The 26,840-nt window shown below is 36.6% G+C and overlaps 1 protein-coding gene across 1 annotated transcript in view; it reads right to left on the bottom strand.

Annotated features, from left to right (window-relative positions):
- The window catches only part of LOC135086880 (period circadian protein), an 81,051-nt gene that overhangs the window by 40,411 nt on the left and 13,800 nt on the right, over nt 1–26,840 (bottom strand). Inside the window, exons 2-7 of the mRNA XM_063981712.1 lie at nt 15,408–15,508; nt 9,452–9,535; nt 8,426–8,577; nt 2,321–2,415; nt 2,151–2,231; nt 115–246 (exon numbers count right to left, since the gene is read on the bottom strand). Of these exons, the coding sequence (XP_063837782.1) occupies nt 115–246; nt 2,151–2,231; nt 2,321–2,415; nt 8,426–8,577; nt 9,452–9,535; nt 15,408–15,496 (633 nt within the window). The 5' untranslated portion in view covers nt 15,497–15,508. The remainder of the gene's footprint in view (nt 1–114; nt 247–2,150; nt 2,232–2,320; nt 2,416–8,425; nt 8,578–9,451; nt 9,536–15,407; nt 15,509–26,840) is intronic.

The raw sequence follows: 26,840 nt of genomic DNA, 5'->3' as shown, positions 1-26,840 counted from the left end.
AAATTTTTGATGATTTCCTGGTAATTTTCACTAATCATTACTTTGTGTATTAATTTTGAACTGATTGTAAAGTTTAAAAAAATAGTTCTTTTAAGTTAAGTTTAAGTTACTTACCCTTGGGTGAACGAAGTCGATGAATGATCTGCCTACCCACATGTCTTTGGGGAAGCCAAGGGTGGCCGTCAGCGATGATGTGGTATACATGACCACTCCGTCATGCATCGATATCACACACGAGAATCCGTCCTGCAAATAGTTAATGACATTATCTAAAATATGAAACCGATTTCGTGATACAATAACATTTTAGTAGCAAACTCTTCGATATGCAACGAGCATTGTGCGTGCAAGTCACACAGACCACGATACCAAGAACTAAGATTGTTTACAAGTTGAATGTACACACAGCACAGTCGGGTGTATTCTGGTTATGACACTACTTTTATACCGTACGAAATAAGAGTGATTTTCGAAGTACAACTGTTGCATTTGACCGATCATCGACTGACCATGTTTGTAAGGAGTAATCGCTAGAAGCATGAACCAATTAAGGAAGTTATTTTAATAACACAAAGCTACCTAGAATCCTATAGTATAGACTGTTTAGCCTAGTAAACTAGTCAATACTTCGGGTGCTTAGGTACTTTGTAAGTTTGAATACACCAATTGATATTTGCCTCACTAAAATTTATGTCGATCTGTCTTTCTGTACGCACATGAACCAAACACAAAGCTCTATTCAACGCTGTGCATTCGATTTGCTGTTTCACTAAAGCAAGCATCGTTTGTGAATACGGGTTAGTAAGGGGACTAATAAAAATTACAAGCTCGGTGATAATGTTTTAAAGTGACGTTTAGTATGTTAATGTCATTTTAAAACAGTGTTCAACAATCGTGTAACTTTTTTCAGTAAGGGGGTGTAACAATAAAGTGGTTTTAATTAAGCCTCCTCAATATGAGGTAGCCATAGCACACATTCGTGCAGGTTTTGTGTAAACAAACGCCTTGTGACACGTGACGCCTGGCATGACACGAGGCGCCCGAATTAAGCAGCTCATGTGTACACTCGTAATTACTGTCCTTAACGTGTCATATGCTTTGGAACCACCAAACCGAACGGAACAAGAATCGATATAGGTCCTTAAAGATACCTCCGATTTGATACACAAAGGACAACTATGCAAAATACTATAATATGGAGTACATAAATCGTGACATTTCATTTAAGGGTGTAAAATGGAAAATAAAAAACCTCGATTTAATTATAACATATAGACAAAATATCAATAACTGGGATTAAATCGAGTTGTTGTTTTGCAATACAGACCTTAGCAATGACGCAAACAGTCTAAAACATTTCCTTAGCGACAAAGTTTGTAAGAACCAGGGCACCTGATTTTCCTGCCCTTTTTTTCGATTCGAGAAGACTTTTAAGTCCTTGTAAGACTTAGCGCGTTTCGAGGTGAGCGATCACGTCAGTCACAGTCTAAAGATTTCATATACTCAAAACTTTGTCAGAACTAGGATTTCTGATTTTTCTACCAATTTTTTCTATTCGAGAAGACTTGGACCTTCATTGTGACTTTCTGACGCTAAACGTACGTAATGTTGCATTTCGATTTAGGCAAGACACGTTTAATTGTATACAATCAAAGATTTCACAAGCGCAAAAGTTTTACGAGCTAGGGTTTCTGGTTACACGACCAATTTAGACTTTTTGAAGCAAAACCTACGTAACGTAGACATAGCGCGTGTCGACGTGGGCGAAATGCGCAGCGTGCACGTGTCTCGGACAATGGGACATCCGTATAAATGCGACCCTTTGAGAACATTCGCAGAGTTTGTTGCGCCTTTTGTTCCCGCGTTTTCCCGAAAACAAAAATAACGTGTAAATGAGCCTTTTAAATACCTCTATTATACATAATTAATACTGTGTGCTGAAAGCTATTTGTAATTGCAATATTTTTGGTTGCAATTGTTTTAAGAAGAGACTTGTTTCGGATTCTTCTTACTACGTAGCTGCGTAGGGATATTAGTACTAAACCCGCTTTCAATTGTCATACAGAAATCTTCGAAATAAAACTGAAAAATAAGCTATATTTAACACCTATAAAAATAATATAGTGTAAATAATTATGAAGTATTCTTACGGAACAGAACGTCGGGGTGGTGCGATTGACGACGACATTCATAAATGGTGTTCTTAACTGGAGGTTACTGGTGGATGCAACCTGAAAATTACAAGTGTTTTAAACGTTATTAACCTTTGCACAAAATACAGTAATAAGACTTATCATCATCAAGTTTTGAGACATCTTACCTCCTCTTTACTCAGCAAAGACTCCGGCGAAGAGATGTCCATGCTTTCCGGACCTTTTTCAATGTGCGAGAGCGCTGGCGAAGGCAACTGGATAACTGCAGAAAAAGTTACAGACGGAAGATAAACATGAACCTACAATGTCCGCATACCTTAACATAATCTGAAAAAAAAAGGCACATCACTAACTCTACGTCTTCGAGGCAAAAATTAGAAAATTAATCTGACATTTATACATACCAAACAAATCCGACCGAACCCCATATGTTACCTGGGACAATGTCTACATTGGCCCCTAAATCTCGACGCCTTGAACCTATAGAATACATATAAGGGAGTACATTTTTATAACAAAGACTATTGTCAGTAATTCGGTTCCTTTGGCCTCTCTGTAACGATAGTAGATTGTTTTACATAATGCAAGAAGGTTGACTATCACCATAGTCACCACCAACAGATGAAATGTTCCACTAGTCGATGGAACGGTAGGAGCATGTCAAGCTTAACAGTTACAGAGGAACCAGCAATTGTTGGTGAAACGATCAAAAGAATGTCAAATGTAAATACAGGGTGGCCCAGAAGAAAGTTCACTTTTGAAAATTCAAGGAAACGAAAACTGTACATTTTTATAGAACTTTAACTATTGCAATTTAAAGGAAATTTAATGCAATTTATTTGTTAATTTACCTTTATTAAATTACGTCGCCCAGGAGATTTCCTTGACGCTTACAACATTCGACCAACATACATCAAAATCTTGAAATGCGTTCGTTAGAATTACCTCGAAACCTATTTTCAATTTTTTGCCGAATGCTTAGCTTCAGTTGCTGCATGGTTGTTGGATTATAAAAGTATACTCTATTCTTAAGGTAACACCACAAAAAAGAATTTTCTGGAGTGAGATCAGGGCTTCCTGGTGGCCAGGAGATGTCACCCCTGCCTGAAATTATTTTTTTGTGGGAACATGTCTCTTACCATCTAAATGCCCTCATTTGAAGTGTGACACGTAGCCCCATCTTGATGAAACCAAGTGCTCCGGTCATAGCCTTGCGAATCTTGCAGCTTTGAAATCAAAAAGCTTTTCAGCCTACCAGTATAGCGCTCTCAAAAATTAATCATCTTTTCAATGCAACAAACCAATTAAGCAGGGGTGAAATCTCACTGCCTCTAAGAAGCGCTAATCTCATTCCAGCAGACTTCTTTTTGTGGGGTTACCTTATGAGCAGAGTATACTCTCATAATTCAAAAACTCTGCAGCATTCATTCATCCTGAATCCATTCCGAGGTAACTCTAACAAAAAATTTCGAAAATTTTGATGTATGTTGACCGAATGTTGTAAACGTCAAGGGAATCACATGTACGATAAAATTTATAAAAGAAAGTAAATTTTAAAATAAATTGCACTAAATTTCCTTTAAATTGCAATAGTTAAAGTTCTACAAAAATGTACAGTTTTCGTTTCCTTGAATTTTCAAAAGTTCTTCTGGGCCACCCTGTACATATGTAGTATCGAAAAAGAGTGGCTATGCGACCGTTAATCGTCATATTACTTTCAAAAATTCATTAAGAAAAATGCATTCCCTTCAGTTAATTCAATAAATTAATGAGTTTTAGGAACCAACCAACCTTAACAAAATATTTGTTTTGATGTATAATAAAAATTATGTAATTAAAGTACTTAGGGTAAGTGCGCTAGTTTTCGTCCAATTATCGGAGTTGCCAACTTTGTGATGCGAAATGAATATCTTAAAATACCCTTACTCATATGTATCATATGTCATTTTAGTCCTTATATAGTCTACTTTACGTTAATATTATACGACAATAAGTAAATACCACGGGTTTTTAAATAATAAATATTTTATGCAAAAGAGGCGATTTCACTAGTTTTTGGCCAAAAAAATCAGTTTTCGTCCTAGTGTACGCTAGTTTTCAACCACTGTGTAGAAAAAAGGGTGCAGTTGAATTATTGACTTAAAACCAATTCTACAATACAGTAACTATGGATTTTGGTATATCATTTGAAAGGTAATTTTGTTAGCTTTCAAATGATATCAAAAAGATTTAAATAAGTTTCTTACCTAAATTTAGGAAAATATTTTAATAGGTCGAAGGACAAATGGACGAAAACTAATCTACAGGAATAGGTAATTTTGGTTTTCGTCCACCCCAGTGCTTGCTCATGACGTCATGGACGAAAACACAACAACGTTTAAAGCTGTTTTTTGTTTTCGTCCACATCTTTGTAACGGTTTTTATGGGTTTATCACTGTTAAAAAGTGGACGTAAACTAAAATGTTTAATGTAATAGCAATAAAGATCATATTGGAAGAAAAAACATTGTATTTTGTAGGTCCATTGAAGTAAAATGATTATTAAAAATATTAACTAGGTGTCAGGGTTTCCGTCCACGTGGACGAAAACCAAAATCTTGCAAAATTGTTATGCTAGTATTAGTCCACTTAATTATCTAAGATTTAATAAACCCTTAAAATAGTGTTTATTATGCTAATAATTAGACATACGTGCCAAAAACTTTACGTAAAGTAGCTTAAACAGTAATTAAACATAACCATGAAAGTACCTACCGGCACGTTTTTTTTTTAACTTGACGACGTTTTCCATTCACCTGTGTGCAGCAGCAACTTCCGTAGATTTTTTTGGAGTTATTACTTGTCAAATTACATTTTCATGCAGGCAGAACTGTTACTTAGATATTATAGATTGTAACAAGTCCAAACTTGCACGGAAAGTTAGGTTTGTATTCTAATTTTCCGTATTTGTTTGTGGCAAGTCAGTCAAGTGGACGAAAACAGGAGCTGGACGGAAAACCGGCGCAATTACCCTATTACGAATGAAGAAACGAGGTATTAAAACCCTTGAGCAGATAGGATAAATGGAGAATTTTAAGACGCAATCCCTTCACCGTTTAGACACATTTGTGCCACTGTAACCGCTAAACGTTATTCTAAGTCACGCCGATCAAACCTCCACCGAACAATACAATAATTACGAGTACTAGGCTCATAATCATGCACAAATTGGTACTAAGAATATTATATTTTCATAAATATCTACATAGCTGTCAGACAAGTAAAATATTTAAATATTATAAGTGGTAGGGGAGACCTAGGAGAGTTGTGACAAGGACGATTTCTCCTTAATTAATATAGTTAGGAAGCTGGTAAAAACGTTTGTTTGTCGCTTTTTAGACGCTCTTCTTGACTAAGTACCTGTGGGCGGCGCTAGAGGCACGGTTACGTAAATATGACGTCTGTGTACAAAAAAATGCTAAAAGTAAGTTTTTCGTCCAAATTTTATTTAAGTTTATATCATGTTTTAGTATAATGTGCACTGTTGTGTTATTTTTTCTCAAGTTGCATGGTTATTCAGGTCTCAAAATGTAGCACTGATATTTTGTGTGCGCAACGTGTTTAGAAAATAAAAAATATTATTCGAACCAAGTCGTCATTTTAAACACCTAGGAGAGTTGTGACAGCCTGTCACAACTCTCCTAGCTTACTTAATTTTTCTGATGGGCCATTTCCACGATGTTTTTAGATGTTTTTTTGTGTGTTAGTAGGTTCATAATTTGTATAATTGCCTGCTGCTACTTTTTTGATTCTGAATGCCTAATAACTATATAAAGGACTCTTTCTCAGAGATAAAATAAACACATGTGTTGCTCTGTAAAATAAAAGATTTATTTAATATTAATACATTCCCCATTGAAATAAACTAAATTCCTTATTCATTGGCTATAACACAAACCTGTAAAATAAAAGAAACGACATTTAAAGTTTATTAATATCTCTTAAAATATCTTCATATTTTCCACAATGACTTTTCATTATGACATTTCTTGACAGACATTTAAAGTCATAGACAAATCATAGACCTTAAAGTAAAAAGTATTTACATTACATCTCCCCCCTTTGAAAAAGAAATTTACAGAAGTAAATTTTCTTTAATATCAGTTCTCTTTAATGTTCTGTCTCTTCACTTTCTGTCTCTTCTTCTCCTTGTATTGTGGATACTGGTACAAGTTTTGTAATGTGAAAAAGATTCGACTCTGTTTTCTTGTGTCTTGTATCAATTCTATATATTGATTCTGAAACTTTTTCAACAATCTGAAACTGTCCAATTTTCAGTTCTTCTAATTTTTTTCTATTTAGCCCGTTACCATTTTCTACATAAACCATATCTCCTACGTTAAGTTCATAGTATTTTCTATTTTTGTCAAACCGCGATTTGTTGTAGTTATGTGACTTAATTGTATTCTGTAGTGCCGTCATCTTATCTTTGACCCAGTCATTATAGGTTTTGTCTCGCTTTAATTCATTGGGTAAAATCGTAGCATCTGTACCATACATAAGATAACTTGGTGTGAAGCCTGCTGGAGTCGAAATAATCACTTGATAAGCTAGGTTATGAAGTGATTAGGTTAAAAAGGGTTAAAGTTTAAGATAATATGCTGCCTGCGACCTCTTACAATCTAAACTTGTCAAGATATAAAGAAAGAGACTTATCAAGTAAACCCAGAAGGCGAAGCTCCGTCTATGAAGAAAATATTATATTAAGTGACTATATTAGCTAAAAAATATAATTAAAAAATCCAGTGTGGGAGAAAAATGAAAGCTGGAGAAATGTGGCTCAATTTGTGTAACGACATCCTATAACTATTTGTTTTAATTGTTACTAAAGGATGATTAAAGTACTTTTTTGCTAAAAAAATATATTTGATTGAGTATTATGGTATTATGTCACAACTCACCTCGCTACCTGTCACAACTTACCTCGGTGCTAGGAGAGTTGTGACAGAGGGAGTGGTCTAAGATTTTGGTGATTTTCTTAGAAACCCTGATACTTTAGTTAACTTTGGTGATTGTTTTGAAAACAGAAGGAACGGCGCTACATACATTTGTATGATTCATAGCTGTGGAATGTTTTTTGAGCGAGATATGGCCCCTAAAGTAAAAATTGTCACAACTCTCCTAGGTCTCCCCTATGTATTCGAAACACCCATTATAATAATAGTTACAGTCTTTAAATCCCCCTAGTACCTACCTAATTAATAAATGTAAAACTCGGACAACTTATTCAAGTCGAACTACTGATTTGTTTCGCACATGATAAACTTAAGTATACCTAATGATAAATGCTTAATGAACGAATAACGTCAATACGACAATAACTATTCACTCAGAGTGCTAAAAGTAATGCACACACACAAGCTTTCATAAGTGATGCAACGAATATCCATTAATTGTATTCGTCGAATAGCACGAGATTAGCGAATTCCTGATGAAGTTTGCATAAACACAAAATGCTCAAACACATTTAACCCTTTCAATGTGACCAGCCCTTTTCAAGAAAGCTAATTTATTTCAACCGGAGAGGAAAATTTTGGGGAAACAAAAGAATCGCGACTCCCAAAAATGTGAAAGTGTTGTTATTTTTAGATGAAACACAATTAGAATTTGGAAAAATCATCACGTTTATAGTAAAATCAAATATTCGCATTAGCAACAAAGTACAATCGGCACTTGCATTCTTATTCGTAAATAATATTCGTTGCATCACAAGGTATAAACACTGTCTAAAAGTACGACACTTAAATAATACAGGATGTAAAGGATAGTTTGGTAAGAGCTAAAACATTACTTCAGATATACACCTAATAAATTCAATACATTGTACGAACATAGTATTTTAAAATTAAGATATCGTCTATGCCTGAATTTAAATCGAGGCAATAATTCCTGCACAAGAAAGCTGAGTGAATTTATTTTATCACATTATTGTTTCTTTAACGCCGAGGGATTCAGTGTTTATTAGTTCAACACTAATTACGTTCTTCACAAATAGGAGTTACTTCATAAATCACCATAAAATTACAAGCTTTTAATACGCAACAAATCATAACTTCAATTCCAGGAAAAGCACTGGTTACCTAAAGCGTTATCTAACTCATTGTTGAAGTTTCAGCAGACCTTTCCTTTTCACCCTGTATTGCTAGTGTTATGTCAGACTTGACGTTGGTTTCATACACTATTTAGGGTTAATTGTAATTAAAAGTCTATTGAATAATAATGAAGGTCACCCACCATCGCTGACCTCCTCCTTCGGAGCGTCCAACGCCGGCACCGGCTCCGAGGGTTGACATTCAGCAGCAACCTCTGCCTTCTCGGTGATTATTTGCACATGCTTCTTCTTTTTGGGTTCCTTCTCTTTGGTCCTCTTCTCCGGTGGTTGGTTGCTACATAAAAATAAATATTGTCACAGTGTAATCATTCTGGGTACTCGTGGGCCACTATGAATATGGTTAAAAAATTCATTTTATTCTAAAGTCAGGATTGCAACAGCTGAAGTTGAAACTCTGATGTCAGAATGTTTCTAATGAGCAGCTAAAGTCTGACTCACGAGATAATATCGCCACAAAATTATTAAAGTATTTAGTTGTAGTTGTAAACTTGTACACTAAAATAGTGTAGATTTAGTCTTCGACTAAAGTGAGGGTTGTTTCAGCCGAAGTCCTGGAGTCAAAATGTTTCTAATGAGCAGCTAAGGTCCGACTCACGAGATAATATGTCTTCTGAGACAAGCAGGTACTCGTTTAATCCTTCTATGTACTAGGTGCAGGTTGACGGCTAAGTCCTATATGGTAGCTTGAAGAAACCACTATGGGACAGCGTGTGTATCCCGCGCCGCTCGACTAAAGTATGAACCTGAGCTCAAAATGGTTGGCGTCCGATCGGGACTGATTAGGCAATCTAGTGCCGAGCCTAGCCTTCGAACGCTAAGGCTTCGCCGAGGGCACCGACGGTTGTCGCAACCCACAAGTTCCCTTGATTCCCGCTAGTATAGTATGTATGCCTTTAATGCACTCCTTGACGTCGCAAAAAACCCTTAACCAAAGTGCCAAGCTTATGTCGAGAGAGTAATATCTCACTGCTGGTTACTAGGTACGTTATAGGTATCATTATGGTAAGTATTAAAAGTTTTATATACGGCAGCACATTAAACTACACAAAATGACAAATTGTAGAAAAAAATACATTTCGTGTTTGCTCAAATTGATCTACTGGCGACTGTACATAAAATGGAGATACCTAACCAAAATATTTACTAACCTGCTCCCTGATGTGGATGGTTGCCCCCCATATCCACTACTTCCACTGGAGTTGCTGCCAGAATGCGTCGACTTAGAGCTGTGACTGCAAAAGAATAATCCTGTTATTACCATTGAGTTATAATGTACTACGTACTAGAGAAGACATGTCAACTAGACTGTTTCTGGCACGTAAATAGGTCCACGGACCGAAATTCAATTAGTATGTGCTCAGCGGTTGCTGTGACAACACGCTTGAGTGCAGTTTTGTTTTTTGAAATATGCCATCCTATAGACGAAAATACTTTTCAAATAACTCCAGATACATATTAAGTAAAAATCAAGGAATGACTTTTTACCATTAAGTTGTACATTTATGCACTTTAAAACACTAATTTAATTTTAATTTGTTAATTACAAGGCGTCACCGCGGCGGCAGCCATTTTACGAAAATTTCAAAGAATAAAAATCGCAGACTTGACACTGACGCATAAATTAGTATACGAAAGGAAGGTTAAATACAGCAATAAAAATATTTTTTTAAAGATTATAAGCACTTTGTATTGCACAAATTACTAATAGTCCCGTCCAGCCCCTTGTGTTAAGCTAAATAAGCTTGGGTTACGGGTGGGCTCACACAATAGTCGTGCGGCATCATGGATCAAACTTGTTTGAATCTCACTGCTGTTGTTCGTATGCGACTGGTTAGTTAGTAAATCACCCTAATTATTGACACCTAGCTCACGAGATAGGCTAAAATTATAATAATTGTACAGTGTGTCTGATCACCAGTGTCCGACCCGTTAGGGCGCAGTAATAAATGATCAATTTAATCGACAAATCCAGTATTAAAAAATTACAGCTATTTTAATTTTTTTAGTTTCTGAGTCCGGATTGATTCATTTATTTACCAAATCTACCGATGTACAGGACCTATGAGTATAAAAGTGATTCGTTCGACAGCTGAAAAGTGAGCAATACGTTGTCATCAAAAGCTTCCATTTAAATTTCTTAGAAACACTTGGTAAAAAAAATGATGCTTCTTTTTAGATTTTTCAATGTTACAAAAAACTAGAAAGTTTTACATTTTTAGATGCACTATGTCATTACCTAAAAACTGATATACCTTGGCTTTAAATCAACTAGTCTAGGTGCTAGCTACATAGGAGATGCAGCGGTGAAAAGGAGAGGTGGGAATAGTCCCGTAACTTCTACCTCACAGCTATTATACGTGTACTCAACCACTAAGATAGTTAACAATAGACACAATAAAATAACTGAAAGTTTCTGACTTTAAGTTATTTTATTGGTTCTGGAGTGAAGGCGTGGGTCATCCCTAGCTTTGTTCCTACCGTGACGAGTGGGAATTTTTCCAAAATCTCAAGATGGACTGACTGAAGATAGCAGGAAGACGCTGGGTGCAGGCCACTATCAACTGGGCGATGTGGAATTCATTAGAGGAGGCCTTTGTTCAGCAGTGGACGTCCAGTAGCTAAAATGATGATGACGATGTTTCCTTACAGTATCCAATTCAATAGGCAGAAACTAAACGTAAACGAAGTGTCGCCTCTGTAATGGTATCATTATCTATAACTCATAATATTTCGTGCGCTGTTGGATGACAGTTTTAAACTAGAGATGGGTAATTTTTTTATCGAATTAGAAAATACCAGTTACGAGTCTCAAGGCGATTATCGATTACATTAGATTTTAATCGGGAAGAAAAATAATTAATGGCTTAAGCATCAGTATGAAGCCCATACGCACTTGTAACCCAAGTAACACGATTAGCCTCAGTCCCCTCAGTTGTGAATTCGGAATCGCCAGTTGTAATTTTAAAATCGCATCACAGAGTGAAAGTAACTAACACCAAAAAACGGCGGAGCCAATGATATTATTAGTTCTGTAATATCATTGGGCAGAGCGAAGTGATTTCGAATGTTTCAACTGCTACGTTTTGTCACTTGTCTAGGAGGGCTAGTTTTAGTCTAACGGAGGGGAGCTTAGATTACATTACAGGAACCGCACAATATAATAAAAGAAAATAATGTAAGTAGCTGAACCTTTTTGCTGTTGAGCACCATGAAAATTTAACACAATTTAGCCGATTTGTTTATTTTCACAATCGTTTCACAATGTCTATGATGAGGCGACCGCAGGAACGTCACTATTCGTGCAATCCTATCAATGAAGTACGACATTTTCTGATGCAGATTTTATCGCCATAAATTATGAAACTTGATAGTCATGGATTTGACTGACAGCTGTCCGTCAAATTCCCGCCCCGCACCCCGCACTGTACATATTTTGTTCGCGATGTCTGTTCTATACGTAGTAATATTACTTCAATGGTTATTACGTGACAGGATACGGCATTATGACCTGCCTCCCTCGTTCAATCATTGAACACGCCGAGCGGATGCATTTATTCGTATGCAGTCTGATAAAATAATGTTGTCCACGGTCAGTGTTCTCAGGCGTCAAATGTATTACGTGAGGATATTTTTTTTTATTTAAAATGGGTACACAAACAGATCACTATCCATTACATAGCCATAAAATTAAATCAATATAAATAACTAAGCAGAGATCCAAAAATAGCGTACACAACATGTTTATAGTCTATCCAATATAGCTTGATTAGAATGACGGCTGTCAAACGAATGTGACTAGTGATGGGTATGTTTCGTACGGTTCACATAGATGTATCGATAAGTTTTCGAAAAAATGATATGAAAAAATGCACCCAATTTTTCTTCATATATCTTTATTCATAAAAATGACAATTATGATTTAAATTTAAAGACAGTAAAATTTAAAATTCATGTCAAGGGTGTACAACCTAAGTCGTAGTCATTATCATCAGTGTTCTTCAGTGGTTTTTTCCTCTCGCTAGAGGGCGGTGGACATCTCTTCTAGAGCAACGGTGCTATGAATACCCAAAAAATTACCGGTGATTGATTTCCGATGTTTGATTATTTAAGAATGAAATGTTTTTTGGTTTTTAATAGTGAACATTTAGAAAAACGTATAACTTGACTTAAATATGTTAAAAAATTAGTTAGAAAAAAAATTTGTTAAATATGTTTAAAAAATAGTTTTAATTTAATATGACATTTTGTCGATATGTCCCAACACTAACATTTTTGTAACTCGAGATAACCTTGTAGAGACGTCGTTAATACTCTAGCTTGATTTTTATAATTTCGAATTACTACTTATTGGTGTAATTTAACGCTGCATTTACATGAAATTATCATTTTTATTGGAAGCACTGTCGTCGAAAATATTGTTTGTAGGTCAGACGTGAATTATTTCTTGTCCGCCAATATTTAGCTCTCATTGATCGCTACTACAAAGTTATGTCGTTACTTTTGATGACAGCTGTCATTCTAATCAAGCTATGTTGGATAGACTATAGTACTAAATAAAGCTACTTTTGCAACCTGCAAGAGATTTAAGTTGGAAAACTAAATTGGAAGTACAGGTATACAAACGGAGCACACAATAGTGACTTGGAGTTTTTAATCATATTTTTTTATCATGTCTCATACAGACAATAAATTGGAATATGTGCCCAGAAGAATCAAAAATAAAACCGTCTATAGCATTATAGGGTCTTCCCAGAACTGAAAAACAATGGTACAAAAGCGATCTGTAATTTCCCCCTTCTACTCGACACAATTACGAGTATTACATTCGTACAGAATATTTTTCTTAAAAAAAAACATTCATACTACATTCTGTAACAATTTAAACATCTCGTAATACTGATGCAAATTTTATTCGCTAAAGAACGATTGGTCAAAGACATTCTCAAAATACAAGCACGTGTTACAAGCAAGTGTATGTAATAAGATGGAAAAATGTGCATTGACTCATTTTTACTTGAATTTTGAATACAAAGTACATGGATTTGCTCACTGTCAAACAAACATCTTAATCACCATGCTCTCGTATAGGAACACGCGTGTGCCTAAGTAGGTACATACCTATTATAAAAACTGTTATAAATAAATTACACATCACTTACGATAAAAATAGTGTATTCATATTATTTAACCATTTTTTTACGTAATTTAATATTCCGGACATTATTTTACATTAAAACCACTTCTCAAACTCGTTACGGTGATATTATTTTGTTAGCCAGTTTAACCACTTACATTTAACGCACGAAAAAATTATACTTCGTAAATGAGTAGTTTTTCTTGCAATTATTGCTTTGTACCACCATAACCAACACTTCAATCAATCGAAAGTTACGATGAAGAAAATTTAATTAAAGAAAATCTTGAAAAAAAAATCTGGTAAACTTGATAACTTTTACGGCATACTAGCATTACGCCCCATTGCATCGGCAGAACCGCAGAACTTTAATCGGCCGTCCTCGGCCAAACTCGGCTGATCAAATCAAACTTATATTAGAAAGAAAGCGTATACTTTTTTTTGTTCGCTTCGCTGTACGAATGCCTTTAGGCATTACCAGGGTTCGAAATTATCAAGATAATTACGCTTCATGATAATTATCGGATAATTTCAGATTTTATGGTATAACGTAAGCAGAATTACAGTCTATTGAATATACAGAAAAAACCACCGTAAAAGTTAGGCTTACGTTATACAGGGTGTTAGGTAAATGGGTATATGAGCCGACACTAGCCCATGTTAACATGGTCATATAAATGGTATGGTGAAGTCAGAAAGAAGAACGGTCATCTGTGACCCAGGCCCGACAGAAACGAGACAACCCTCAGTTTTTTTGTCATGTCTTAATTAGTTAAATTATATATTTTTTATATTCGAAATCTATGTATAACACCAAAATATTACCCTTTGTTTTTGTTCAGGCGTTATGCAAAAACTAATACAAAATGCCTATTTATCACCAAAATTGGTAAATGTATGTACCTAAATGTCTATTACAGCTGCTATGGAATGTATCTAGGTGACCTGGAGATACAGCCGGATTATACAGGGTGGAAACGAGAAGTTACAAAATCCAAAAATTCAATGTTACCAGCTTCCATAATCTGTAACCTATTATTGGTACCATTCGAAAGAGCTCGTGAAGCACTTTCAGAATCAGTAAATAGTTTTTCGATATCTTGTATAGTTTAGAAATAATCGAGTGAGATCACTTATCGTTCCATATGTATAACCAACCACCCTGTATAATCTGGCTGTATCTCCAGGTCACCTAGATACATTCCATAGCAGCTGTAATAGACATTTAGGTACATACATTTACCAATTTTGGTGATAAATAGGCATTTTGTATTAGTTTTTGTATAACGCCTGAACAAAAACAAAGGGTAATATTTTGGTGTTATACATAGATTTCGAATATAAAAAATATATAATTTAACTAACTAAGACATGACAAAAAAACTGAGGTATGTCTCGTTTCTGTCGGGTCTGGGTTTTTTTTGTATGGGACGTGACCGTTCTTCTTTGATATCATCATTTTAATTTTTTAATTTTCATACAAAATAAATTTTATAAAATACGATTAGTATGGAAATTAAAATTATTAAAATGAAGATATCAATTTTCTGACTTCACCAGACCATTTATATGACCATGTTAACATGGGCTAGTGTCGGCTCATATACCCATTTACCTAACACCCTGTATAGTAAAAGCTGATTTTTATATAAAATATTCGGGCAATAATTAGAAGTAGTTTCCTCATCAGCCAGACAGTTTTGACAGTTCCAACTCCTTGCCAGACAGTTTTTTTAGGATAGCTTCCAAAGCCACGATGACCCAAACTTCATGATTCACCAACATTCTATCCTATATTAGAAACATACGCTGACAAACTTTCAGCTTTTATAAAATAACGTAGGTCTGGCGTTCACTAGCAAGAGCTATTTAGACTAAGAAGTCTAAATAGCATTATGCCAAGAAAAAAGAAAAAAAGTTTTAAATAAACAATACACCAATATTATAGTATAGGAACAATAAACACTCACCTTCTCCTGGACTGGCTGTTACTGCAGCTGTTCGAGTAGGCCGAGTCCGACACCTTGGCATTATTCTCCGAATCGTCAAGATTATCCATGTTAGTTACGTACTGCAACAAGACAATAATTCGTCAACAAAAATAACACAAAACCATTTCAATCTTAACTTAAAATTTATAGAAATATTGTTAACTTTCGCCGTGCCGAATAACTTGAAAAAAGAAAACCAAAGAAAAAGAACTCATTTATTTTTGCAAGTAGGCTTTTAAAAAACACTTTACACACTACTTTTCACACTTTACTAAACACAAATGCAATAAAAAGTGCATTGTACATGTGACAATTATTATAATGTAACATATGCGTGCACAACCTGCAACCACATGGTGACCGCCTAAGATTAGCTTCCAGCAATCAAATTTCAAGTGTTACAAGAATTGTTACACATTACAAATGTTGCAAAAGCAGGAGTCGCGACCGCCTTGTCTTGGGGAAAGCTACGACTGGCGAATAAATTCGCCAAAACCCCAAAGAAACCTTTGGCCCCTTCTAACGCACGCCTGCTAAGTTTCCCTCTCCGATTGAAACCAAAAAAATGCATAATGAGTCTCAAGTCAAAAGTTCTTTGGGCATTTTAACAATAGGGAACTTTACAAACGCTTTTTTACCGTGAAAAGGGCAACAAGTACCTTTGTCTAAATGTAAGAATTGTTTCGATTCCATAGTCACATACTTACGTCTATTGTACCGCTAGGCAATGTAGTTTCATTATCAAATTAGGATTTCATTATCAAGTATTCATTCACTACTAGGAAACGTACTGACGCAATGAAGCTCTCGACTCAAACTGCAAGTGACAATCTATAGAAATCGGCGTCTGCTAAATGATGGCTTGCATTCTTTGATAAAGTGGGTAGAAGATGCCAGTAGTTTTCTCTACTGGCTACTCACTCTAAGATTCTAGAGCAGATTTTTGTTGATGTTTAGGTATTTAATTTCGGCTGGTCCATTTTAAAACCTAGTGCAAGTGTCCCTTACACTTGCAGATTTTTGTTTTAGTCGGGCCCAGTTGCTGGAAAAAAAAATTAATAATTCAATCCAGCGGCTTGGCCCGTGTACCAAGCTAAAAGTGAGCCAAGTTAATGGAAGACTCACAATGTCAGTAAAATTACATTTATCTATTCAAATTTCTTTGTAATTGCGCATGCGTAATTGCAAATATCCAGAAATGAAATTAAAGTTTTAATTACGAAATTAATCTACCTAAAAATTTTAAAGTAAACTTGATCTTTTGCAACCGCACAAGCCCGCCTCCTTGGCTGCGCGACACAGGCCGGTAAGAAACCCTCATTCTTTTTTCAACGCCAGATTTATGTTTTTGTCAGTGGCTTCGTGCGGTTTGCCTGTTTAGCCGTGTCAATACAAGTAAATTAATAATATTCCAATCCAAGTAATGATAAGATCATAAGAGTAGGCGCACACCGTTGATTTTTCGTCGGCCGATAGTTTAGTCGGGCAGTTGATCAGTATTAGTGATGTTCAAGACTCGAGGCGTCGAGTCCTATTTTTGAAGCCTCGAGGCGGAATGGCAAGACTCAGTGAGCTCGGTAGGCTCGGTGCCCCGAGCTTAGACGAGCTGCGAGCTCAGAGGCATGGCTCAGAGGAGCCATGCCTCGAGGCTTTAAAAGAGCTCGAGCCTTCTAATGAGCTCGAACCTTCAAAAGAGCTCAAACCTTCGAAAAAAATAAAAAACATCACCTACATTGATTTTTATTATAAGATTCTTAAAATTTACTTATATTTTATTTTGTTAGGAAAAGTTATAATTCTAATTGTATGTAAAGCCTGGTCCGTGAGCACGTAGAATCCCGTCCAATGACCCCAAGCTACCCATCCCTATCGCTCGCGCGTAATTATGTTGCTCATGACGACGAATAGTATGAAAAAATATTTTGCGACCCCCCGACCGCTCGTTTTTTTTTTCATGCATTTTATAATGTTACAAAGATCTTGTAGGAATCGAATATTTAAATCCATACAACATTTATGCATTTGCATAATTTGATTTCGGATAAATCTATCCTTATAACTTTACTGTTTTTTTACTGAGGTAGTTTTTACGACCTCTCGCGACCCCCCTATAGAGGCTTGGCGACCCCCCAGGGGGTCGCGACCCACAGGTTGAAAAACACTGATGTAGAGGATTTCTTAAATCTAGGTACGAAACCCCGAAGCACGCGAATAGGCTCAACGAGCCACTGCAGTATCAAACAAAATTATGGTTGCTACTGAAGTAAAGGACATCATCCACGTTTCATATATTTTTGGTCCAAAATCAAAAGTGCCGGCCAACAAAAAAAAGTGCTGTATTCTGACAGAATACGTCTGCCTTAGCATTTGTTACTATGGCACCAAAGCCGTAGCTCCACTGTGCGTCGAGTATTTGAGATGTAAAAGTCATCGACTATTCATACATTATTTGTTCAAAATCAAAAGTGTCGGCCAATTAAAAAAAAAGTGCTGTATTCTGACAGAATACGTCCGCCTTAGCATTTGTTACTATGGCACCAAAGCTGTAGCACCACTATGCGTCGAGTATTTGAGATCTAAAATTCATCGACGATTCATACATTTTTTGTTCAAAATCAAAAGTGTCGGCCAATAAAAAAAAGTGCTGTCTTCTGACAGACGTCCGCCTTAGCATTTGTTACTATGGCACCAAAGCTGTAGCACCACTGTGCGTCGAGTATTTGAGATCTAAAATTCATCGACGATTCATACATTTTTTGTTCAAAATCAAAAGTGTCGGCCAATAAAAAAAAGTGCTGTCTTCTGACAGAATACGTCCGCCTTAGCATTTGTTACTATGGCACCAAAGCTGTAGCACCACTGTGCGTCGAGTATTTGAGATCTAAAATTCATCGACGATTCATACATTTTTTGTTCAAAATCAAAAATGTCGGCCAATTAAAAAAAAACGTGCTGTATTCTGACAGAATATGTCCGCCTTAGCATTTGTTACTATGACACCAAAGCTGTAGCACCACTGTGCGTCGTAGTATTTGAGATCAAAGTCAGTCGTTTCATATATTTTTAGAACTCAAATACTACGATGCACAGTGGTGCTACAGCTTTGGTGCCATAGTAATAAATGCTAAGGCGGACGTATTCTATCCGAATACAGCACTTTTATTTTCTGGCCGGCACTTTTGATTTTGGACCAAAATGGATGATGTCCTTTCCTAAAAAATACTAAGCTTTCAAGCTTTCAAGCGTACAAAGGTAAACTTGTTAATTTACGAGATAAAATCAACAATAGCCTATCTTCTTTCGATAAACCAAATATTGTTTTCAAGGGAATTTTTGAACCTCAGTAGTACTCGATCGAAGGTACCATGAAATTCGAGGAATCTTGACTTTGTTAAAACAAAAGAAACAGTATGCTTTTAAAGCACTGGATCGGCTTCAAATTGAAGGTTGAAAATGAAATATGTAGTAAAAAATCAATTATTTGGTCCTTTAAGAAATCAGCTGAGATTTCATAAAACGTGCTTTTTGAATGGCATGTTATTGTTTACAGTTTTGATTTCAGTTGTTGTTTTCCTTCAGACTGGCTTTCAGTGGATTCTGGAGTTTCGACATCTACCTTAGGGCGGGTATGGCTCAACAAAAATCACGTTGTTAGTCAATATAGTCAAGACGTGCGTAGGTCAGTAACGCAGGGCGGAAATAAAAAATAAATCCAAAAGATTAATCATACGGAAATCATTAAATGAAAATTATACGTAGTCGTTGTCTAATCGTCATATCAAAAGTAATATAGAATAATTAACCGAATTAGTTTTATAAAAATATTTTCCATAACTATAAAATTAATTAAATGGCTTTGAAACTAACTCGTCAAAAATACACAATACTCTATGCATGCTGCAATAAAACGAAGAAACACAATCAAATAAATTATAATAAATAAATTAATAATATCTTTGGACATTTTACACTGCGCCTCTAGTTCCAAACTAAGCAAAGCTTGTAATGGGTACTAGACAACGAATATAAATATACTTAAATACTTTTCTTTGTAAATACATACAAACTATACATAGAAAAATAAGTGCCAGGAAGAGGTGCAGCAACCGCAGTTAAGGAACGGCTGGGACGAACAAGGATAGGCGCATCAAGCTCGTAAGCCTTGATAGGGTTACACTGGTTAAGGCACTCCTTTTCAAGACTTGGAAGCCTGCGGGTAACGAGCCATTGGACGTGGAGAGGGTCATTAATTATACACATATTTTCTACTTTGCCGAACATTTGCACGAGAACGGTTTGTTCAAAACATATGAATTTGGTCTTATTTAATGCAGGATTAAATGCCCTTCAACCGTCAGGAAGACCACTTTTCGATAGGGTAAGTCCTTTACGCGGTATAACCGGAAACCGAAAAAGCGCCCCTTTCGGGGGCCCCCACCACTTAAGCACAACTCCGTCGAAGTCGAAAACCTAGGAGAGTCTTTATGGGCAACTAATGAAGCCATTAAAGCACTAAAATCTTTACTAGGAATTATTTCCGATTTAATTCATTTTTGTGTTTAATTCTACTGGCCTATGGTTAAAAACTTAAACCTCATATTATGTCTGGCAACGTCAATCAATAGTATGAAATTCGAAAGAAAAAAAATGTTTAGAACCTCGTACGACATTCGAAACATTTTTCCAAAAAACAAAGACATTTATTTGCAAAAAAAATAGGTTGTAACAGATAGGCTGAGTTGCACCACCTAACTTTGAGCATAACTATAACGATAACCGGTGTTTTTTGTATGGATTTTGACAGATTTTTGACGTTTGTCAAAGTTAAAGTAAGATGGTGCAACCCACCCATAGTGTTGTAAAATACAGTGCTCTAATGCTAAATTACAACATGCAAAATGTCCAGAAATTCCTGAACGCTATAAAAGCAGGTAGTGGTCAGCCATTCCCTACGAGGCTTAACAACTAGGGAATGCAAAACCGGTTAATCGGAAACCGAAAAATCGGAAAAACCGCTCTTTTTCGACGAATTCTAAAACCGGTTTTAAAAATCGAAACCCGGATTTAAATCGGTTTTTCTATCTGTATACACGTAACAAATTCCATAAATAAGAAATATCATTTTATTATAATATAACCTGGGTATTTTGATATTTGACGAATATTTGGTTATTTTACAATTTATAACTTGGCAACATTGTCACTTGGTTACTCCGTCGTTTACCTTTGAACGGGGAATCCCCGATAATTATTTAAGACTCGTACCGCCCGCGCCCGCCACCTGACATGACCCACCCCGCGATTCAGATTTTTTAATGAAAATGAATTTTTTAAAACGTATTCGTTGACAATTATTACGTACAATGGAGATAAACTACCATCCCTTGAGTTAAATTTAGCTTATTCATTATTCAGACGACTGGAATAAGGGGCTTTTAATTACTGTGCCAAAGAAAGGGGACCTAAGCCAGTGTAGCAATTGGAGAGGTATCACTTTGCTCTCGATATCGTCAAAGGTTTTCTGCAAGATTATCTTGGATAGGTTATCGGGGGCCGTTGAACCTCTTTTGCGTAGGGAACAGGCTGGCTTCCGCCCGAACCGCTCGTGCACCGACCAGATCAATACTTTGCGTATCATCTTGGAGCAGGCATCAGAATGGCAAAGGGAAGTCTATCTTACCTTTGTAGACTTCGAAAAAGCCTTTGATACGCTAAAGTGGGCTTGCCCAATTTGCTATATGGTCGCGACTCGCTGACATTGGTGTCCCGCCGAAAATTATCTATCTACTGAAGGCCATCTACAAGAAATATTCTTGTAAAGTCACTCACGACGGCCTTATCTCCGAAGACATTGAGGTGCATGCGGGCGTCCGGCAAGGCTGCCTGCTTTTGCCGCTTCTCTTTTTGGTAGTCTTGGATGGAGTCATGTGTCGTGCATATCAAAACCAACGGCGTGGAATAGAGTGGGGTATAATCGGAGTCTTAGAAGACTTAGATTATGCCGATGACCTCTGTTTGCTGAGCCACACGCATCACGATATGCAATCCAAAATTGATGACCTACATCGAGAGGCGGGCATCACGGGGCTCAAAATTAACTGCCGGAAGACCCAAGAGATGCGATCTGGAATGAGGAATTGCACACCATTACGGATTGGTGTAGAGGATGTGGAACGTGTCCACAATTTTACCTACCTCGGGAGCGTCGTGTCAGAGACTGGAGGTACCGAAGAGGACATCACTTCACGCATTGCCAAGGCTAGAGCCACCTTCGCACAACTTCGCCCCGTATGGCAGTCACGGAAACTGACCCGAAGGGTCAAGATCAAAATTTTCGGGTCCAACGTTAAATCCGTGCTGCTCTATGGGTGTGAAACGTGGAAGGTCACCAAGGTCATCTCGCACCAGCTGCAGGTCTTCGTCAACCGCTGCCTTCGCCGAATTCTCGGCATATACTGGCCTGAGAAAATCTCCAACGTCGAGCTATTGGAACGCTGCCACGAAATTCCGATCGACCAGCAGATCAAGCGCCGCAAGTGGAACTGGATTGGCCACACTCTCCGAAGGGATCCCGATCACATCCCCAAGCAGGCTCTGGATTGGAACCCCCAAGGAAAACGCAAACGTGGTCGCCCCAAGCAAACTTGGCGGCGCACTGTGGCAGACGAGGCGAAGAAGATCGGCAAGACTTGGAGCGAGATCAAACACATAGCTCAAGACCGAACGCGATGGAGGACTGTTGTGGACGCCCTCTACCCCATCTAGGGGACATAGGACCATAAGTAAGTCAAGTCATTATTCATTATGTGCCTATATAATGCCTAATGAATAAGCTAAATTTATCAAACTGTTATAACCCTCTCTTAAATAATGTAATCTAACACAAAACGGACAGGACGTAACAAATCGCTGTATGTAACTACTAGTTGATTGAAAAAAAAAATAGAACGATAATAACCGATTAAAAACCGAAAACCGGTTTTTTTTCTTGGAAACCGAAAAAAAAATCGGTTTTTGATAAACTTTCGGTTTTGCATACCCTATTAACAACCAAGCATCGACATATTCCATTTTGAGCACCCGCCTAAATAGCACCTGTCCTATTCCACTTAGATACCTATGGATATAAAAATTGCACGAAAATTACCTGCTCATAATATGGATAGGTGCTCTAAATGGTTTCGGTTCGGGTATTTGATGGGTGATCAAAGTGTGGAATACGTCCAAGCATCAGCCGTGCCGCACAGCTGCAGGATGACTAAAGAGGAGCTAGGTAACTAATTAGGTACATACGAAAAAAATGGTTTGCATTGAAACATAATCGCATTAGCCAGGGAGACACATAAATTGTACAGGAAGATATTATAAGGTACAAAATAAGGCTTAGTACGTTAAAGTTGAAGCTAGAAGTAGTTATTATATTATTAACTAGCGGCCGCCCGAGACTTCGTACGCATGGACCTCGTTTTAGGGGTAAAATTTTGCAAATCTCGCCGTAAAAACCATCCTTGGACTTCAACGAACATTTGAAAAAAAAGAATAGGTAAAATTGGTCCAGGCATTGTTGAGTTAATGCGCTTACCAACACATTTTGGGATTCATTATTATAGATTTCATTTATGTAATACTAGCTTTTGCCCGCGGCTTCACTGCGTGAAATTTAGTTTTTCACAGATCGTCATAAATTATAGCCTAATGTTATTCTGGGTTATAAAGAATAATACTGTAAAGTTTCATCAAAATCCGTTCAGTAGTTTTTGCGTGAAAGAGTAACAAACATCCATCCAGACATCCAAACTTTCGCATTTAAAGGGTGTCCCAAAATTAACGAAACTTTTAAATTTGCCACCATTTATGCAATAAAGTGTTGACAACCCTAAAAGTAAAACAAACCAACAGCTGATAGTTTAGGGTTACTAAAAATGTAGCTATACACGATAGAACAACCTGTCTTCGTCCGTAATTCAAAAATTTCATACAAAATATGGTTGAAATAGTGTTTTAACTTCGTGAATTGTGAAGAAATTAATTGAGAAATTTAGAGAGATAGGATTTGTTCTCTACGAGCTATGTGCCCTGCCCACTGCCACTTGATTTTAGCGATTCTGCGGGCTATGTCAGTTACTCTGGTTCTTCTACGGATCTCCTCATTTCTGATTCGATCACGCAGAGAAACTCCGAGCAAAGCACGCTCCATCGCCCTTTGGATGACCTTCAGCCTTCTTATGAGGCCCATAGTAAGCGACCACGTCTCAGATCCGTATACCATCACTGGCAACACACACTGGTCAAAGACTTGACTTTATGCAGAATTTTACTAGCCCAAAATTAAGATTTTTCTTATTTCATAATATTTTTTCGGATAAGTTGTACTTATCCGAAAAAATATTCATTATGTTATCTCAGCAATGAATTAATCAAATTCCTAGTGTTTTGAAATTTTCCTTTTCTTCTTAATATTACTTATTATATTATCTAACACAATAATTAAGTTAAGAAAAGTGTAAATCCGTAATTAAAAAGTTGTAAAAAATCATGCTCGTTGTGAAACCTTAAAAATATTGTTGAATATAAAATGATTTGACATTTAAAACTACCTTGACTTTACCGCTAGAACTTTTAACACTACATTAACTTTCATTTAAAAAAATGTGGCGAACTTAGGGCAAAAGAACAAAGGGCTCAAATCGTTTTGATGTATTTCCAGAAATTTCTATTTTTCCTTCTTATGGGCCTCGTGGTTGCGGCCTCGTGTCGGAAGTCCCTTAATTCATAAAAATATGAAATTTGAAGGCAAAAATTTGGCTTGTTTTAAAGTTAATTTCGGCTTTAGAATTTTGCTCTTTTGGAAAACGGAAATAGCAACATGAGTTGTTGACTAAAATACATTAACAATCAAAATCAAGAATCTATTACATGTAAAATTCTTTTTGAAAGCCTATCTGCAGAGGTTTTTGTAACTTTATTAGGTAGGTAGAGTATGGATTAGAGCCTGGATAATTTTTAATGTTCTGAACAAGAAACGCTTTGAATCACACTAATTTTATAATGGCGAAAGTGTGTGAGTGTGTTATGTTTGTTACTTCTTCACGTCTAAACGGCTGGAGCGATTTTAGTAAAATTTGGTATGGAGTTAGCTGACACCTTGACTGGTCGTTTCGAGATCCTAGGACTATGTGATACTGGTGATTATGTAATTTTATATCATACAAAAATAAATAAAAATCTTCTTTGAACAACGACTATGTTTTGCTGTACCCTAATATGGTACGGGCTCCCCACGGCCCCCTATTTATAGATTATTTTTTAATTCTTTTCTTCATGATTTTTATGCTTCCCTTCGTAAGTTTTTGTTGAAAAATCAATTTTTATTTATAAAAATAATTATCGGTTTAAATGGGTTAAAAACCATACACCACCGCTAAATATGGCGAAAAAATCGGGCCGTAGTCCGATAAAAAAAAACGGTTGTTTACAAGCGCGTCTGCGCCAATAGACACTTTTTTTTTGACAGATAAATCTGAGCCCCGATTACGGTAACTTTTATTAACGTCTACAATCCAGACGCGTTTCTGATTCTGCAATACGATTGGTCAAAACAGCTGACGTACGCTGTTGAACGACCAATGGTATCGCAGAATCGAGAAGCGTGTCTGGATTGTAGACGTTAAATATTACCGTAATCGGGGCTCAGATTCGGAATAACATTTACACCGAGCTGTTATTATTACTGAGTTGAGTACCTAACTGATCGTGGATTGACTTCATAGCCAATGTTTGTGAACTTCAACACTAAAATTATTTCAAGAACTCAATTTACATTTAAAACTACACTAGTTTTAAGTCGCCATTACGAAAATGGCTCATACAAAATGTCTTCTATACAATTGACGAATTCCTAAATAATCAATCTCTAATGTAATGTAATTTAATAGTGTGACATTTTATTAATTTTGTAATGAATATTTGTATGCTAAAATTTAGCTAAATGTGCAATGCTCAATAATTAAACTTAAAACACCTATGTATGTACCACATTTATTACAAATAAATATATTCTATACTAAAAAAAAAAAAAAAAAAATGTTTACTATGTAGGTACTTTAATTACACTTGACTCCAAATATTTATATTTGAATACAGTCCTCAGCAAAATTGCATAATAGCAGGCCTGGCTCACTCCGCGCGGTACATCCGATAATTACCTACAGCGAAGCGCCCCGCCGGCGGGTATTATATCAGTCGAGTGTCACGCGCGCGCCCGTCAGGACGCTGGCGTGCGTTGTAGTACCTAATTCTATGATCGAAGTATTATTTAAAAATGGACATAAAGAGAAAGAAATATTATTGTGCGGCGTTCGGGTGTTTAAATTCGAAAAGAAATCTACCGGATTTATCTTTTTTTTCGCTTCCCAAAGATGCTGAAAGGTATGTTGGCCATGTAGGTAATCAAGAATTCTTAGGATAGTATAGGAACCTAACCTACCATGACTACTGCTCAGAATGCGATCGTTCGTTTCAGCCAAATGACGTCCACTGCTGGACAAAGGCCTCTCCCAAGGTTTTCCATAATGAATGCGTACTTACATACATACGTGTCATGAGGTACGTACCTCATGACATATAAGTAGATTAATTATTTTTTTCACTAGACAGCAACCCTAACAGCGTAAGAAGAGTTCAGAGGCACGCGATAGAAAGAGACAAAACTTGTAGGTGAATAAAATTGTAGGTACGTAGTGCTGTGCGAGCTGAATTCCACTGTATCGCGTCGCAGCAAGACTCGCATTTATTTAAATCGTCTTGCGGAGTAATCCTTCTGTACCTGTACTATTACTTATTCTGTGGTTCGGGTGTTTAAATTCGAAAAGAAATCTACCGGATTTATCTTTTTTTTCGCTTCCCAAAAATGCTGAAAGGTATGTTGGCCATGTAGGTAATCAATAATTCTTAGGATAGTATAGGAACCTAACCTACCATGATTACTGCTCAGAAGGCGTTCGTTCGTTTCAGCCAATTAATGACGTCCACTGCTGGACAAAGGCCTCTCCCAAGGTTTTCCATTTAATGAATGCGTACTTACCTACATTACGTACCTCATTACAAATAAGTAGATTAATTATTTTTTTACTAGACACTACTAGACAGCAACCCTAACAGCGTAAGAAGAGTTCAGAGGTACGCGATAGAAAGAGACAAAACTTGTAGGTGAATAAAATTGTAGGTACGTAGTGCTGTGCGAGCTGAATTCCACTGTATCGCGTCGTAGCAAGACTCGCATTTATTTAAATCGTCTTGCGGAGTAATCCTTCTGTACCTGTACTATTACTTATTCTGTGATAATAGTTATAAATGTCAGTTTCTTTCGTAAACATTTTGAGTCGAAGGTGTATTAATTACTATATTTATTAA

The sequence above is a fragment of the Ostrinia nubilalis genome, chromosome Z, assembly GCF_963855985.1.
Source record: "Ostrinia nubilalis chromosome Z, ilOstNubi1.1, whole genome shotgun sequence".
NCBI lineage: Eukaryota > Metazoa > Arthropoda > Insecta > Lepidoptera > Crambidae > Ostrinia > Ostrinia nubilalis.
This window is presented reverse-complemented; position numbering and strand designations above follow the sequence as displayed.